The sequence below is a fragment of the Scatophagus argus genome, chromosome 22 (assembly GCF_020382885.2).
Source record: "Scatophagus argus isolate fScaArg1 chromosome 22, fScaArg1.pri, whole genome shotgun sequence".
In the NCBI taxonomy this organism is placed as follows: domain Eukaryota; kingdom Metazoa; phylum Chordata; class Actinopteri; family Scatophagidae; genus Scatophagus; species Scatophagus argus.
Genome location: NC_058514.1, coordinates 1,975,344 through 1,991,393, shown reverse-complemented (window position 1 = coordinate 1,991,393; position 16,050 = coordinate 1,975,344). Strand labels below are relative to the sequence as shown.

Genomic DNA, 16,050 nt, shown 5'->3' with positions numbered 1-16,050 from the left:
TCTGTTCTTCTTGGCCCTAAAGCTTTATCGTGTGCCATTTTTGTGCATCGTGCAGAATCCATTTTGCAGTTTGACCCAGGTGTGCACAGTCAGAACGGGTGTGTGTGTGTGTGTGTGTGTGTGTGTGTGTTTTATTCCGACTAGGATGGTCTGGGGAATATTGTGACACTACTGTTGGTTTTATGTGTTTTGAGTTAATAACCAGATGAGTGGATGAGCAGGGGAGGAGGGAGCCAGTGAGAAATGGAGCAATTTGGCATTTTGTGCTGAAAGAGAGATGGAGATGGAGGGAGAGATAAAGAGAGAATGAGACAAAGAGAGCCAGAGGGGTAAACAGAAAATGGTCCTTTTGCTAAAACACAACCTTAAGCGCCATGACGGGTTTGTTGCAGTGTGTGTGTGTGTGTGTGTGTGTGTGTGTCAGTGTTTTGGCAGGGGACACGCTATGTCATTTATCTTAATGATACAGCCTGCCCACATGAGCTGCTGAGACGCACACACACACACACACACTTAAATTCGTATGCACAGAATAAGTTTAATGTCTTCATTAACGGGTTATATCCCACATAAACGTCCCCGCACACAAGACGGCTTGGAAATCATTCAAAATATAAAAGAATAACAACATAAATCAAAAAAGAAATGAACTGTGTGTAATTTGGTCTGAGCAGGAAAAAGTCATTAAGAATGTGGGGACAAATACAGCGAGGAAAGACGTGAGATTACTGCGTGATAAAGCGATGTTTTCCAGCCAACCAACAAATAACGCAAACAAGGGCTGAACAGTCACGATTTCAAAGAGCGCAGTTTTTACGACGACTTGCGTATTTAACTGCATTTGAGGCATATAAAAGCTGAAGCAGGGGACTGCAGGTGACGACGGTACCCTCACATTAGGAAACCATTTTGACCCAAATTACTTTGTTTGCCTAAACTTAACGAAATCGATTTGTAATGAACTTAAATTGTTTTCCAGAGAAAAGGGGCCCAGCTTGCTCTAATCTGATTCTGTCGTTTAGAGAAAGCAAATGCAATTTAAATTGAAATTGGAATATTGTCGGATATTTTCTTAAAATCAGTTAACCATCACCAAAACCAGTAATCCGACATGTTCCACTTTGTGCTCTTTTGTCTCTTATTAACGCAGCACAAACGTGACTAAACCCACAGCCAAGCGGAAGACAAAAGGGCCACCTGTAGACAAATCAAACCTCCACACCTGAGAAAAGACACAACATGCTGCCACCCACACGGCTTGACTGACAGCCGGTCTCTGGGGAAGAGCGGGAGCCACAACGCAGCCACAAGTGTTTAGCACCAAAGATAGACTCGACGGATGTTGCGGCTGTTTGCTCCTTCATATGAACCACCTCGAGAACATAAAGTACAATCAATAGCGTCCCCTGAGATACGTGTTTGACCTGGATACCTGAAATAGATTTCACATCAGCCGCCGTTTACCTGAAATGACATCTTGATTGCTCAAACGAAAAACACTGAACTCCAGTGAAGATTTGGGGAAATCATTTCGAGCCCGGAGATAAACACATGCAGGCAGATTACAGCATCTGGTTTTCGATCACTGCTCACATGAAAATCTTCCTGCATGGGTCGCTCTGATGCCACATCCAGGGACCAGCACCCGGCCGATGGCACACATCCGCTTTCGAGACTGCGAGCCAACTGCGTCCTCCCACTCAGCTGTGGCAACGCAGAGCGAACGTTTTTACCGTCCAAGACAATTATCTGCTCTAATGGATTCAGTCGAGACGGGGCCGACCTGAGACGGAGAACTGATTTATTTCATTCTTTCCTAAAGCAGAGCGGCCAATTATATCGCCTTAACTAGACGTTAGCTTTTTTAGCCGGCTACTGAGGCCCAATTAGAGAGCGACTGCAGGTGGATTTTAATGGGAGTGTGAGTGTGTGTGTGTGTGTGTGTGTGGATTCTCAGCTCGTCTCTGTCTGTCTTCTTTTCCTCTCTGTTTATACTTTTGCATGCCTCAGCGACAGAGAGAGTTGCTTGGTTATGAGAGAAGTAGCAGAGCTGGAATTTTTCTTTCTCTTTTTTCTCCCCGCTCGCCGAGCTCTTCGGGGTCGGCCAGAAAGCGGCTTTGATTTCCGGAAAGTGCTCGTGTTGTCTTTGCAGCGAGGGAGGGAGGGAGGGAGGGAGGGAGGATTTGGAGGAGGGGGTGAGGGGGTGACATTGGTGCTTTTCCACCAAAGTAACCGGTGGATTGTGTAGATTTGTGAAGTGCTGCGAGCTGGACCGATTCCTGCGTTGACAGGATTAGAACATCAGCCAAATGCCCGTCAGAAATGCAGCATTGTCTGAAGCCAGCCACTCATCCTCTCCCTATTTTTCCATCTGACAATCTGTTCTTTATTGCACTGTCAAATTCAGAATGTTTCCTCTGTCACCCCCCCATCCCCGCTGTCACTCAGCAGCTCTTTGACACACATAAATTATACACATTAAGGGGCATTTTCACAGCTGCACAGATAGCAAAGGGAGGAGACGGTGAGAATGGGTGGGTGGCGGGGGTTTGCAAGAAATAGAGAGGTGGCGGACGTATCCCATGCCACCCACAGGCCTGTGCGAGCGGTAATTGCGGCAGAGTGTAGTTAATGTGGGTCAGCGGTTGAGCGGAGCCCCAGGGGTCAAACGGAGTGTGGAGGGGAAAGAGAAAGAAACCAAAGTGATGGAGGGAGAAAGAGGCGAAGGGCTCAGGGTGAAGCTCTGATACTCCCGCCTCTTTTTCCTCTTAATAAACCATACCTGAATTGAGCGGGACTGCAGGGCAATGCTCCTTTAACGCTCCTCCTCCACCTCGACCTGCTTTTTCTTTCACCCCAACTGCTTCGCTCTGCAACGATCCAACCGCGATCATTTGAGTCTTGAAGAGAGCAGCAGTTCCCGACCTGCAGCTTGGGACCCACATGTTAAATATCAAAAGAAAAAGCTCATCAGTTTTCGGAAATTAAAGTGACAAATTCCCAACAGTAAAAACAAGTTGAATAAGTTGAATCTTGGAAATGTTTTTCCTGAATGTTACCTTCCTCTTCCACCAGCTCTGTAATTATTATTATTATTATTATTATTATTATTATTTTATCATCATTTTAACCTGTAATGATCCTAAAAGGTGACTGTGCAAGAACAAACCAAAAAGGTAAAAATAAAAGGCATAAGAGTCCAACGCAGACTGTCGTACAAGAAGACAGTGTCTCTGAAACGTGGGACACTGTGCTGAAAGACGGGTTAATGAAAGTCTTTTAAGAAGATTAATTACTGCTTAGACTAAGATGACCCATCCACCTATTCTGTGGCAGGGGAGACTGAGAATGTTCCATTTTAAAATTATGATAATTAAAAAAAAAATACATGCATTAATTAGACGTACAAAGAAAGTGAAATTGCGGTGCAGGTTGTCGCCTCTGAGGTGCCCTGCACACTGGGCCTTCCTGATTAGCAGGATCAGACAATAGAAAGACAATATTGAGCTGAAATAGCAACACGCTAGCACCTGAGCTCCTCCGCAGCCCCGCAGTCTGGAGCCGTGAGGCCAGGGTCGACCTGTTGTTGGAGGGGGTAGACGTGTTGACAGAGGCGGGGAGCCGAGGGTCTTCACTCAGTCAAAGGCCCCCCTTCAGCAGCCATGAAGCATTTATGAACGGACATCTCCCTCCTCTGCTCTCTATTCCGCTCACAGCAGCACTTCCTCCCCCCTCCTCTCCCTCTTCCTCTTCTTCTTCTCCTGTCTTGGAAACACTCTGCCCTTCTTTCCCATGTCCCCTCCATCTGTCTCACTCTTTTCTCACTCTCTTTCACACACGTCTAATATCCAATAGCTTTTCTTTTCTTTCCTTCTCTGCGAGTGAAGGAACGGTGTGTGTGTGTGTGTGTGTGTGTGTGTGTGTGCACGCTTTTGAGTGTCCCTCTTCAACAGCACAAGCAGAGTGTGTGTCCCCGTTGTGAGCCCTCTTGGCCTTCAGGTAAATGTTTGTGCCGTGAGACGAGAGACACATGCACACAAATTGATGGAAAGAGCTTATTAATGCTAGTCTGCAGCACTTTTTCCACTTGTTCAAGGTTGTCGCTCAGGTGTGTTTCTCTGTAAATAAAAAACACACATGCTGACATACACTTGAAATAATATGTGCTCCCTCATTGGCTTTCTGCAGCGCTGTGTGAGCTGCGAGCGTGCTGACTCTTAAACAGGTGGAACTGGAACACTGCAGGGAACGTGTGTGTGTGTGTGTGTGTGTGAGGTCCACTTCGCCGCTCTTTGATCCTCGTCTTGACAGCCCACCACCTGGGACGATCCGTCACACGCCGCATGGCTCCCAGGCCCCGGCTACACCATGGGAATCACAACACACACAGCGGCTAACGCAGCGCTAACAGCCGGCCCTCCCCTGCACATTACACACTGTCAGAGTCGCTGATGCTAACACCAAAAACTAACCCTCCCATATACAGAGATGCAAAAAAAAAAGCCACCAGAATCATAATTCAGAGAGTGCGGCTAGCAGCTAACCCTCAAACGCTGCTGTTGGAATTGCTAATCACACACCAGGGGCCAAAGCACGAACACAGGTGCAACTGGAATTATAATGGAATTATAATGCACAAAACTGAGGCATGCTAACAGGCTCTCCGTTGTATACACATAGCCTTCACTCCGCACCAGCCATGCAGGGAGTGTAATGACCACAGACAAAAGACCGGCTGAGATATGAGCCTCAGTTTGGCAGTTTTTACATGTACGTTTAATCAAACAGGGCATGCGTTTTGAGCGCACTACCACAGGTGACTGAAGACTGTGTTTTCATTCATTTCTCAACTGATATTAGTTGAAAGTTTATTTCTGTTGAAGTGTAACTCCACTGTTTTGTCTGGTTTGGCTCTGTGTGGTGAAATACATTCATGTGGGAATGAGCCTTTGAACCCCCTTCACACACCCATGGTACACCTGCACAGGTGTTTTCACTTATGTCGTCTGATTAGACCTCTTCCCAGGACCGCCTGGGGGTGGGGGGGTTGCAGACCGTGCTTGATCGACGTCTTCCTCGCTCTCTTCTTGGATTTGTTTCACCTGTTTGGGTGGAACAGCTCAGGCTTTCATGGTTTTTATTAGCTGTGCTCCACTCGTGCCAGCATGAAGGGAAACCAGCTTTAAACGAGGTGCGGGCGGCATACCAGACGGCAGGTAGGAAGCTTTGGCTCCATCAGATGATAATTACACAGCAGGGGACGGTCGAGATGCTGTGGTGAACTTCTTCACAACTTCTGAGCATCAGCACCTTTTCAGCCCTCAGATTTAACTGCGAAAAGTCACGTCAAATACACGTTTTTTAACCTCAGAAGAAAGACTTTTGGAGTACTTCTGTCTTGAGTTTTTATACATTTTATCTCTCTTTTTTTTATAGGTTTTGCTTCATTTATGTGATGGCTGGAGTCCCCAGTTAGTTTGCAGATGAAACCTTTACACTGAGTTGAATAATGAGTTAATAACTTGTGTGTGTAAGCCTCCCATTGATCAGATAAAGCGTCACTGCAGACCTTCAAAATAAGTATATAAAAGTAAAATGATTTCTGATTTTGCAGATATTATTATTATTCTCCATTTTTCACCAGTAATGATTTTCATTTTAATAACTTCACCACTTTAATGTTAATATTTGTTTTAGTTTTGCTTCCACTTGTACAGAAGATCAGTACTTTAGCTTAATTTGAGTGCTTCCTAAGTGAGTCTGGTCATGATAACGGAGAGCAAATATGAAGCAGATCTGACAGAGATGTGGAAGCCAACACCTCACCGCTGAGTTTCATGAGTAAAAACCCTATCAGTTTGGTGACCTACATGGAGTAAATTGTGTAAATTTTCACCCAGTGATGGTCTGTCACTTGTGACTAATTCCCCCTCTTATCTCCGTGCCTTTAACTAGTCAAGGCTGGTGTGAGACTCTCGCGGTAAATTAACACTGATCGTCGAAGTGGGGGGCTTAGGGTTTAGTGAAGTGACACCCCGAGCTGCCTTTCACGCTGGGGGTCGTAGAAGGAAAACGCTAAGCTGGGAGATATCCCTGCTAATACACAGGAAATGCAGCGTTTGAATCACAACACCAATCACGTCGCTGACGCTAGGATAAGGGCCAAGTATTCAACAGCCGTGGCACCCAGAGGACACGGCAGGAATTCAGATCCATTACGCTCCCAGCCCCATCAAAGGGACTCTGGGATTCGGATGGTAAATCTGCTCCAGATGCTCACTGTTGGATTTCACTAAGATGCACTGCAGGGCAAGTGTCATAAGGGCCAACAAAACCTCAAACCGGTCGGCCGCATTCACGCTGAGTTGATTTGTGGCACAAACACAACGGAGAGGACAACAAAGCAGATGTAAACAATCGGCTCATCTGTGGACAAATAAATAAAATTAACAGATGAGCAGAGCTGGAAGCAGAAGGTCCAAACATATGAACCTGCAGCAGCTGGGGGGTTGGACACGCTAAAGCTAAAACAGACCTGTCGTCACCTGTGGATCATGTGTGTTTGACTCGCTAACGTCAACAAGGACTGTGACTTGTCAAACGCACGATAAACCAGGACCAGCTGAAGCTCAGAGCCAAGGGGAGGCAGCAAACAGGCATCTTTACAGCTGAAGATTGACGCTGCGTTCGAGGACACACCATCACTTGAAACCTGATGACGCATCATGAATCTCAAGGCTTCCCATTTGTCCCTCCCCGCTGACTGACTCAGCCGTGCATCCTCCATATTCAAGAGTCTAAGAGTAAGAGTCTTCATCCCTCCTTCCTGTTGCTTCTGGTTTTTCAGAAATCCCCCGTGGATGTTAGATAATAATGTCAGAAGTGTCAGGAGGACGTGAAGCAGACAAAAGTCTGCACTGCTTCCGATGTTTGACAGGAGTGAAACGGATTAGAGCTGCTGTTTCTGTGAGGGCGTCGCACCTCTGCGTCCTCCTGCTGCTCTCTGCCTGACTCTGCAGCTTTGTGTGCTGACTGAATGTGGTCCACATCTGCAGTGTTTCAGCCCCACTCTGCAGGGATTACACACAGATTAATAATGAAGAGGCAAAAATCTCCGTCCCTTCCCGCCTCCCCCACTTTCTTGTGTGCTGTATGAGCGTGAATGAATCCTCAGAGTGTTTAAACCCAGACCTGCTGTTCCCTGAAACCGCTGAAATATCACTTCACCTGATTTGTTATCAGGGTTGACTAATAAATAATTTTCTAACTAATCTGGGTCACAGCAGTTACAGCCTTAAAGATTTATGTGTAATAAATGAATTAATAAAAAACTCCTAAGCACCAACTAAACTTCTTGGCCACCATGTTTCTGCACATAAGACGTCAAAGGCGCCAAAGACGTCACGTGCCAGAATCTTTCATGAGTTGTTCCGACTTAAAGCGGCGTTGAATTTCTCCACTCAGGAACTCACTTTTCCAATTATTCTGATGCCATGTGAATGCACCACAAATGAATGAATGAACACTGTCTTTAGCGAATGAGTGAGTGAGTGAGTGAGTGTTCACAGGTTACTCTGGGATTAATGAAGAGGCAGTTCCTCATTCTCTCTGTCTTTGTATTGTGTGTTTGTTTCTTTGGTGTGTGTGTGTGTGTGTGTGTGTCTGTGTGTGTGCGCTCACTTCCTCAGGGCTCAAGTCATCAGTGTTGAAACGAATCCAAAAACGCTCTCTTCCTCTCTGCCAGGATGTTTCGTCCTTAGCATTCACTGGGCGTCTGCCGGTGTCGACAGGTGATGCCGAGCAGATGAATGGGGAAAATGCTCTTTGTTGCTCCTTATGCTCATCCCTTCTTTCTGTCTCTCTCTCTCTCTCTCTTTCCCCAGGCTGCTGTTTTGTCACGTTTTACACACGGAAAGCTGCCCTTGAAGCCCAGAATGCACTGCATAACATAAAGACCTTAACAGGGGTGAGTGTGTGTCCTCGATTCTCCTCTGCCCACTTTCTCCTCTAATCACACACTTACAGCAGCACCCTGAGGCGACCCTGCCTCAACCTGTGTGTGTGCGTGTGTGTGTGAGCATCAGCGCTGCTGCCACAGTGCATTAGCAAGCGTCAGAGTGGCCGAATGTGAGCAGGTGAGCGACCGACTGTCAAGTTTGTGAAAGAAAGTCCAAACAGTTGAAGAGTTTGGGCTTTTTTTCCACTGGAGACAACATTTAAAATGGTTGCATGAATGATTAGGACACCAGTTGGTGATGTGTGAGTGGTGGTGGTGGTAAAAGTAGTCCCTTTGACTTGTCAGATGTAGTCAGACTCAGGTCAGGTAATCTGGTGTGCGAGCAGCTAGCAAACAGCCAAAGGAAGAACCTCATAAAAACACACTGAAGCCAAACCAGCTGATGTGGTAAAATCGCGCTGGACTAAATGTGCAATAGAATCATGTTGTGGTGGTATCATTGGTATCAGACAGGAGCTAAAAGCCAATAAAACGAGTTACTAAAGATTGTTTTGCTCATGTGAAAAGTCGCCTCTGAAGTAATACACACGACTGAATCACTTGGTTATTTATTACTTTACATGTGATTTGTCATATGTGTAGATAAAAATTATATCTGTCCTTGCTGAAAGTGCTCTGCAGGTTTGACTCTGTGAATTCAAACTCTTTACAGTCAAAAGCACAGGAATCCTTTTGTAAATGTGATGAATATGTTGAGGGCTCGTGGCGCACACGTCTGTCCTTGTGCACACAGTCGGAGTGAATAACAGTCAGCACAAGTCGAGTCATAGCTCTGCAGTGCTACTAGAGGTCAGAAGCACTAGGTGTTTGAATACTTCTTTACACCCAGTTCCTGCATATCTGGACTCCTGTGAAAGAGCCCGACTATAAAGGAGTGTGTTGATGCAGTGGCATTGGTTTTCTTCCATTCTGTCTGCTTCATTCACCACTATTGTTCCCTCCTGTGGCCCAGGAGAGCGACAGAGGAAGTGGGCCAGAGCTCGCTCTCACTCTTTTAGCCCTGGGTGGATATTTAGAGGCCCCCTGATCTTTTCTGCTATAGGCTATTGGCTGCTTCCCCGCCTCTCTTCTTGGCTGCACGAGCTAACTGGAATCTCATCAGTTGAACGCCTGCGTTCGCTTGCTTCTGTCAGTTGGATCGGCTCATGGCTCCCCCTGGGCAGGACAAGGTGCATACTGCGAATCCCACCGCAGCTACCTGGGATTTGTGCTCGTGTTCCCGATTCGGAGTCAAGCTTGTTGTTTTTCACAGAGTCACTGTGTTAATTGCTTGTGGAATAAGTATGTTAAATTTGGTCTGTTTTCCTACACCGTGCGAGTTAGTCACTTATCCCTTGTTGGAGGTGTGAAACAGCCCAGGGGAGGACACATACTGCAGCACTTTCAGGATTATAGGAACATGAAATCGCCTTCTTCTGCACCATAACACCCTCCCTCCCTCCATTCTTGTGTTCTTTCTGTTCACCCCTACTCGCCAACCTCTCTCTCCTGCGGCATCTCTGTCTGCTTGTTATGTTTGGGGCTTGGATTGTAGTTGCTGGAAAGGGCATAAGTTTGGTTTCAGAAGCGTAGGGGAAAGGATAATGTGTTCCTCAATCTCCAGGAGCAAGAAAAGAACCTGACGAATGCTACATCCTGCATTTATGCACACTTACATCTTAAAATCAAATTCAGTTTGATGAAAACCTCATACTTAAACATCTCCTGGGGAGTTGTCTTCCAAACAAACAGTCATATTTACATTCATTGTTCATAATTTCAAAGATGAAACAATAAAGTAAGAGTCTGCACCCCCAAGCTGTGAGATGAAATGTTTTACTGGGAGTACTGGGAGGTTTGAGTTCCCAGTAAGCTCGTTTTTGTTCATTTCGGTGCAGAAAAGCTTCTGAGAGCAGAGAAAATTAAAACTGTCCATTGAAACCCAGACAACATTGATCAAAGGAATAATATGTATGTAATTAAACCTGCATCATATTCATCATGTCAGAGCTGGACAACACTGACTGGCTGACATCCGATTTTTAATAAAAGTCCAGCATTGACAGACGGATATGGTTTAAACCTAATATGCAGGCGCATGAGGAGGCCAAACAAATACAGTACACACACACACACACACACACACCTGCAAAACACTGAATCAATAGTGGCATAATGACAGATCATTAAGTGGTTTGTGTGGGGTTTGTTTATAATTTTTTAACAGGGTTTTTAAAGCCGCTGCACCTCAGCTTAAAAGGCAGAAAAAGGTGACGGAGTCAGCCAGAGCCAGGAAGAAAAAAAACGGATGATGAGGATGGCGAATTAATTGCTGAACGAGGCAAGACAAAAAGAGAGTTGACACAGTGGGAGAAATTGAACGAGAGGTTAGCCGAGTGATGGGCAGACGGACAGTAAAAAGGTGGAGTGGAGCACTCCAGCACGCTCGAGGGCGAAGCAATAAACGGGCTGCAGTTAAAAACCAATACCTGCTTATTAACTTCCCCACTCTCCTGCCTTGTAAAAAGCCAGTGGAACAATGTTTGTATTGGCACTCTTCCCCTCCCTCGCTCTATCTCTCCTTCCAAACCCAAGGCCCTAACAGGGAGAGATGCAGTCAAAGTGGAGAGCTGGACGGGGGCCAAATTGGAGAAAAGGGCACCGGCATTGGCAGCCATGTTGGTTTAGGGCGAGAACAGTTGAGCGGCTTTTCTAGGAGGCCATTAGGCGGTTAATGTGATGAATCTCTTCCTGCGTGCCTCTTGGAAGTCGCGAAGGGTTGTGTTATGATTTTTGCAGTTCAAAAAAGGACCCAAATGCAGGATGCAGGCCAGGCAGGCAGATTACAGAAACAAAAAGCAAACTTTATTAATCGAGCAGGCTGAGGAAAAAATACAAATAACTACCATCCTGGCAGATTCAGGGAACACAAGCAGACAAACTCGAAGAGGGAACACAGGTAATCAGGGACAGGTGAAAGTAATCACACAGTCACAAAGGTATGAACGAGACAAAGACAAGAGGTGTAAAGCGAGACACAAAATAAAACAGGAAATAAGCAAACTGAAACCACAAACGGTGACAGCTTGAGGTTGAGGCAGCAACAAGCGGCAGCTCTTGTTGCTTCTCAGCGTCTCCACATCTCTGTCTGTCCCCATCAGCCCTCAGCCGTCTCTGCTGAAGATTTGTCAGCGACCTGACAGCGCATGCACATACCAAATGTATGCATATGTGGATTAATGCATGCAGAAAGCGTATATTGGTGTCAGCTCCAGAGCCGTCTGTCATAGCTCAGTGATGAAGTAATGTTTCCACAGCATGTGCATGTCAGAGCAGGAACTGGATGTCGTGCTGCTCGGGCTTTTTGTTCCAGATTTGTATCAAAAACTGTCTGGATTAAATTTTTTTTTTTCCAAGGAGTAGCCTGATCCCATCACGCCCAGAAGTTGTTGTGTCTCCTGTTGTGATAAGACGCTGATCACTGTTTCCAGGTCGCCTGAAAACAAGCCGTCGTTCCCGCTGTTGTCACTGACTTGAATCCCAATGCAGTCGGGCCGCAGTCTGCTCTCTTTTTAAGCACTTTTGTACAGATTAAGCAGCCATGATGTTAATCAGTGAGGTTTGGAGGCAGAGCTGCAACGATTAGCCGATTAATCCAGTGATCTCGAGAAAAAGCATCAAACACTTGCTGCTTCCAGCTTTTAAAATGTCAGGAAACCTTCATCTGTCAGCTGCTGACCGTCCAATCATTGATGCTACTTTTGTTTTGTGAACTAATTTCAGTTTGATGTTGAAATGGATAACTAATTAACTGAAAGTGATCCATAAGTTGTTGAAACATCCAGTTTGTGTCGCTCCGTGTGGTTGCAGTGTTATATCAACTTTTATATGATTAATAGGTCAATCACATCCAGTTTGATATTAATTCAAATGTATGAATTAGGATTATAAAGGATTTATACTCTGCCCGCTCAGCCACAGCAGCATCGAAAGTCAGCAGGTGGATTCATCTTTAGGAAGTAAAGAGAAAAGAAATAATTTGCCAGATTTCTTTTCCAGTAAAAGAGCAAAAATAATGAGTCATCTGCATGACACGAACACACAGTCTGTTTAATGAAGATGGGTAAGCAAAACTGTTTCTCAAAGAACAACAGCTGTAACTGAAGTTGTTTCTAATGACCTGCTAATGAAGCTCTGGGGGGGTGGAGACAAAGAGTGTGTGCGTGTGTGTGCGTGTGTGTGTGTATGTGTGCGCGCGCACGTCTGCATGTGTTGCCTGGAGAACCATGTGTTCATGTCTCTAACTTTAATAGCACTACTGAGGTCTAAATGCACTTCTTAACACACATACACACACACACACACACACACACACACACACACACACGAACACAAACCCCTACCATAACCCATCTATCGTCGAAAAACATGCCCTGTACCCCTGGAGCGATTTAAAGCCATAAGACCCAACCCCTGCTGCACAGACTGATCCACACCCCTGCATGACTCTGCTACACACACACACACACACACACACACACACACACACACACACACACACACTCTTCTATGTGCACACAAGCATATGTCCCAGCACAGTTTATTACATTACATTTTTTTCTTTTTCATACACTTTTTTTTTAATTTCTTTCTCCTGATCCACTCTGAGATACACCCACACTCCACACTAACACATCAAACACACACACACACACACACACACACACACCAACAACCGCAACACGCGGCGAGTTAAAGCCTGTCAGCCAGCCTGTTGGACAAGGTTGTTTGAGATTTTCCACTAAATTGAACTCTTTCATTAGTGGCTGACAGATGTCTAAATGCCCGGTGTCTCCCCTCCCGTCTCCTCCGCCTCCTCGCCCCCCACCCACCCCTGACGCCAGGCCCCGGGGCTGCTGTTCTCTGTCTGAAGCTGCGTGGAGGCAGGAGGGTGGAGGGGATGGAGAGATGGAAGGATGACGGGAGGGGCGAGAGCTAATCTAGGACGTGTCCTCTGGAGTGCCCTCCAGCTCGGAGAAGTTCAGTCCTTTATCCTGGTTCTCTTTCTTCTCTCACTCTCCCTACCTCTTGCCCTCTCTCTGTCCCTCCCTCTCTCCTCTCTTTCTCCCTCCCTGTCTTCTGTCCAGCTGAATCACTCTTTCCATCTTTCTCCCTCTCCATCTCCCTTTCTCTTTGTGAAAAAGGATGAAAAGCCCTTTGATTCACAGTTTTCTCTCAAGGATATTTCATTCTGACACTACGGCTGAGGGGAGGGGAGGGAAGACAGGGAGAGGGAGGGTGATCAGGACGTCGGGTGGGGTGAGTGTGTGTGTGTGTGTGTGTGTGTGTGTGTGGTGGGGGGGGGGACTGGTGGCCTCAGACGTGATCAGTCGAGCCCTGTTCCTCCATGTGGGCGGATCAGAGCATTTGTCGAGCGCCAAGCTTGATAAGGAGCGTGGGGCTCATTAAAAGCTACTGTCGCACTGAGACCCCCACCACACACACACACACACACCACACACACACACACACACAGGTCCCCACCTCCCTTACCTTTCTGCTGGCGAGATAATTAGTGACGCTCCGCTGGCAGAATACAAGCACAAGGTTGTGTGTGTTCGTGCAACCAAAGGCACATCAAAGGCCTTCATCAAAGTGAGCGTGATCTCAAGCAAGGTTAAGGTTTAAAAGCAGCAATTTACAATCCAAAGACACAAGTCATCTAATCGGTCATTTATTATTTCAAGTTGGTGGACTGAGCTGCAGATAGAAGCGCAGACTGTAAGTGATAATGTGTATTATCGTTTTCAGTGATGTGAGAAATCATATTCTTTCATGCAAAAGCCCCTGTGGTCTCAAGACTCGGCCTTTGAAGGGGAACTTGAGAAACGATGGACTGTAAGACTGTGGCTGCTTTCACACTGCAGGCCTTAATGTTTACTGTAGCTCTCATGCATTTATATGTCTGACCGATGACATTCATATTTGAAAGCATATCTGATCATTTGTTAGCAAATGAATGTCAGAACTGGCACACTTGGAAGTTAGACGAAGAAGTCTTAATTTAGTTCCACTTTTCTACGAGGTTGTGACTTTGAAAAGGGTTTAAAGTTGTAGTTCTGTCTTTGTTAAAGCTTCATTAATGTTATCTGGAACAGTAGGAGGATATACATGATGTCCACCTAAAAGGCCTTCTATTTAATGGCTTATAACCAATAATGTCTTAATTATCATTTATAAAGTCATTTGGTTAATCCTTTCTATGAAGGCCACCTCTGTTGTGACTTATGGGGACATGCATAGCGTATTATAACGCATTCATAATCCTTTAAGACTACACCCATAAACACACCTTCTGATGCATTGTGTCAACGGTCACTAAGCATTATGGATGTGACTTGAAACAAAATTAAACTAGTTAAACTAGTGTTTGATTGATGGGGCTTATGATGAATTATGACTACCTATACTCACCTATAAGGACTCACAGTGTGCTGTATTTATCACTGTTACAGTTATCACTGTAAAGTCAAGTACATATGGATGCATCAGAAAGCGTTATGTGTGTCTATGCGTGTAGTTATAAAGCACTGGAAATACATTATAATGCACCATGAACGCCCCCATAAGCCATTGCAGATGTGGTTTTCATGGACAGGGTGAAAGTTGGACAATCTTTCATTATTTTAACCTCCTGATTTGGTTTTGTTGGCGGCCACACCACACTACACACCACACTGGTAGCTTTATTAATGTTACTTAATCATTTATGAATCATTCATTAATGCTTTATAGAATAACATTATGCTAAAGAAGAAAGATTTGTTGAATTGATTTCCGTCTATAAAGCATTAAACATATATCCATATACTCAATGGTTAATAAAGCTGTTAGTGTAACGTATTCCTTAAATAATACTGTTTGATTTGTGCATCACTCTTATTACTAAGGAGAACAATTTCTCACCAGCTTCATTGCTGAGAGTCCAGATGTTGAGGACACAAGCTCCCAGTTTCACCAAACTCATTTATGATTTATGTTTTTGTGTGTTAATCCCTGGCTCTGTAAAACACAATAACAGCACAAAATACTCAAGGCAGACCACAGTACCTGGACTTGTTACAGTGCTAAAGCATTACCTTTACATCAGACGTGAACTGAATAGTACTGTTTGTTATGTTTTGTCGTATTTTGTTCCAAATATGTAGCAGTGAGATGGAATCTGACACCACTGATGAATTCGACAACTTCTGAATGTAATCAAAAGAAATTCATAGCAAGACGTACAAAAGGCCTGCGTCGGCTCCATTTATCAGCTAAGTGACACCTGAGCAAACCCTCGAGTGTGCACAAGTGTGTGTTTTCTACAAAGTGCTTGATAGCAGTGCGGCGAGGGGAGGGCTGCTTCATGTCCACGGCCTGTCAGTCGATGCATGTTGTTTGTTCAGGTTCGAGCCTATTACACATATCGCTGCTCCATCGCAGTAGCTCTCCACGCAGCACTTAAGAAGCAGCAGGGCCGGCTGGCAGGAAAAAGACGTGAGGTAACTCCCACTGACTGACAGACCAGCTGATTTCCTCTTCAAGTTTTCGGCAGCTCGCGGCACCGCAGACGAGCTCCCATGAAACCTGACCGCCGTAACCGCCCAAGGACTTGAGAAGCAGTTGTAGGTGGTGCTAAGCCCGAAACAGCGGAAATACAGCAGAGTAGGATATTAAATTTATCATGTACTCAGCCGTGTGTCATCAAACATTCATGTGTTATAGCCTGGAGGATATTATGCAACAAGCTGAAAGGTTAGACCTCGGACAAGTGGTTTGTAAAGAGGCTGACCAGTTATTAAAGCAGTCGTCTTTTAAACGGGTGTTTGTGTGGGTCCTCATCTTTAAATCGGCTCCTCACAGATCATTTAAGTGCAGAAAAACAACATTCAGTCATTGCAAACACCGCACACACACACACACACACACACACACACACACACACACACACACAACTATTCCCACAGCGGTGTCATTACAGAGGCTCATTATCAAAATCAATTCAATTAAAG

The 16,050-nt window shown here is 45.4% G+C and overlaps 1 protein-coding gene across 8 annotated transcripts in view; it reads left to right on the top strand.

Moving 5' to 3' along the window:
* The window catches only part of celf2 (cugbp, Elav-like family member 2), a 171,318-nt gene that overhangs the window by 107,634 nt on the left and 47,634 nt on the right, over nt 1-16,050 (top strand). For all 8 annotated transcript variants that reach the window (XM_046378869.1, XM_046378868.1, XM_046378871.1 and 5 more), the window contains one exon: nt 7,884-7,966. In XM_046378869.1, coding sequence (XP_046234825.1) covers nt 7,884-7,966 — 83 coding nt within the window. The remainder of the gene's footprint in view (nt 1-7,883; nt 7,967-16,050) is intronic.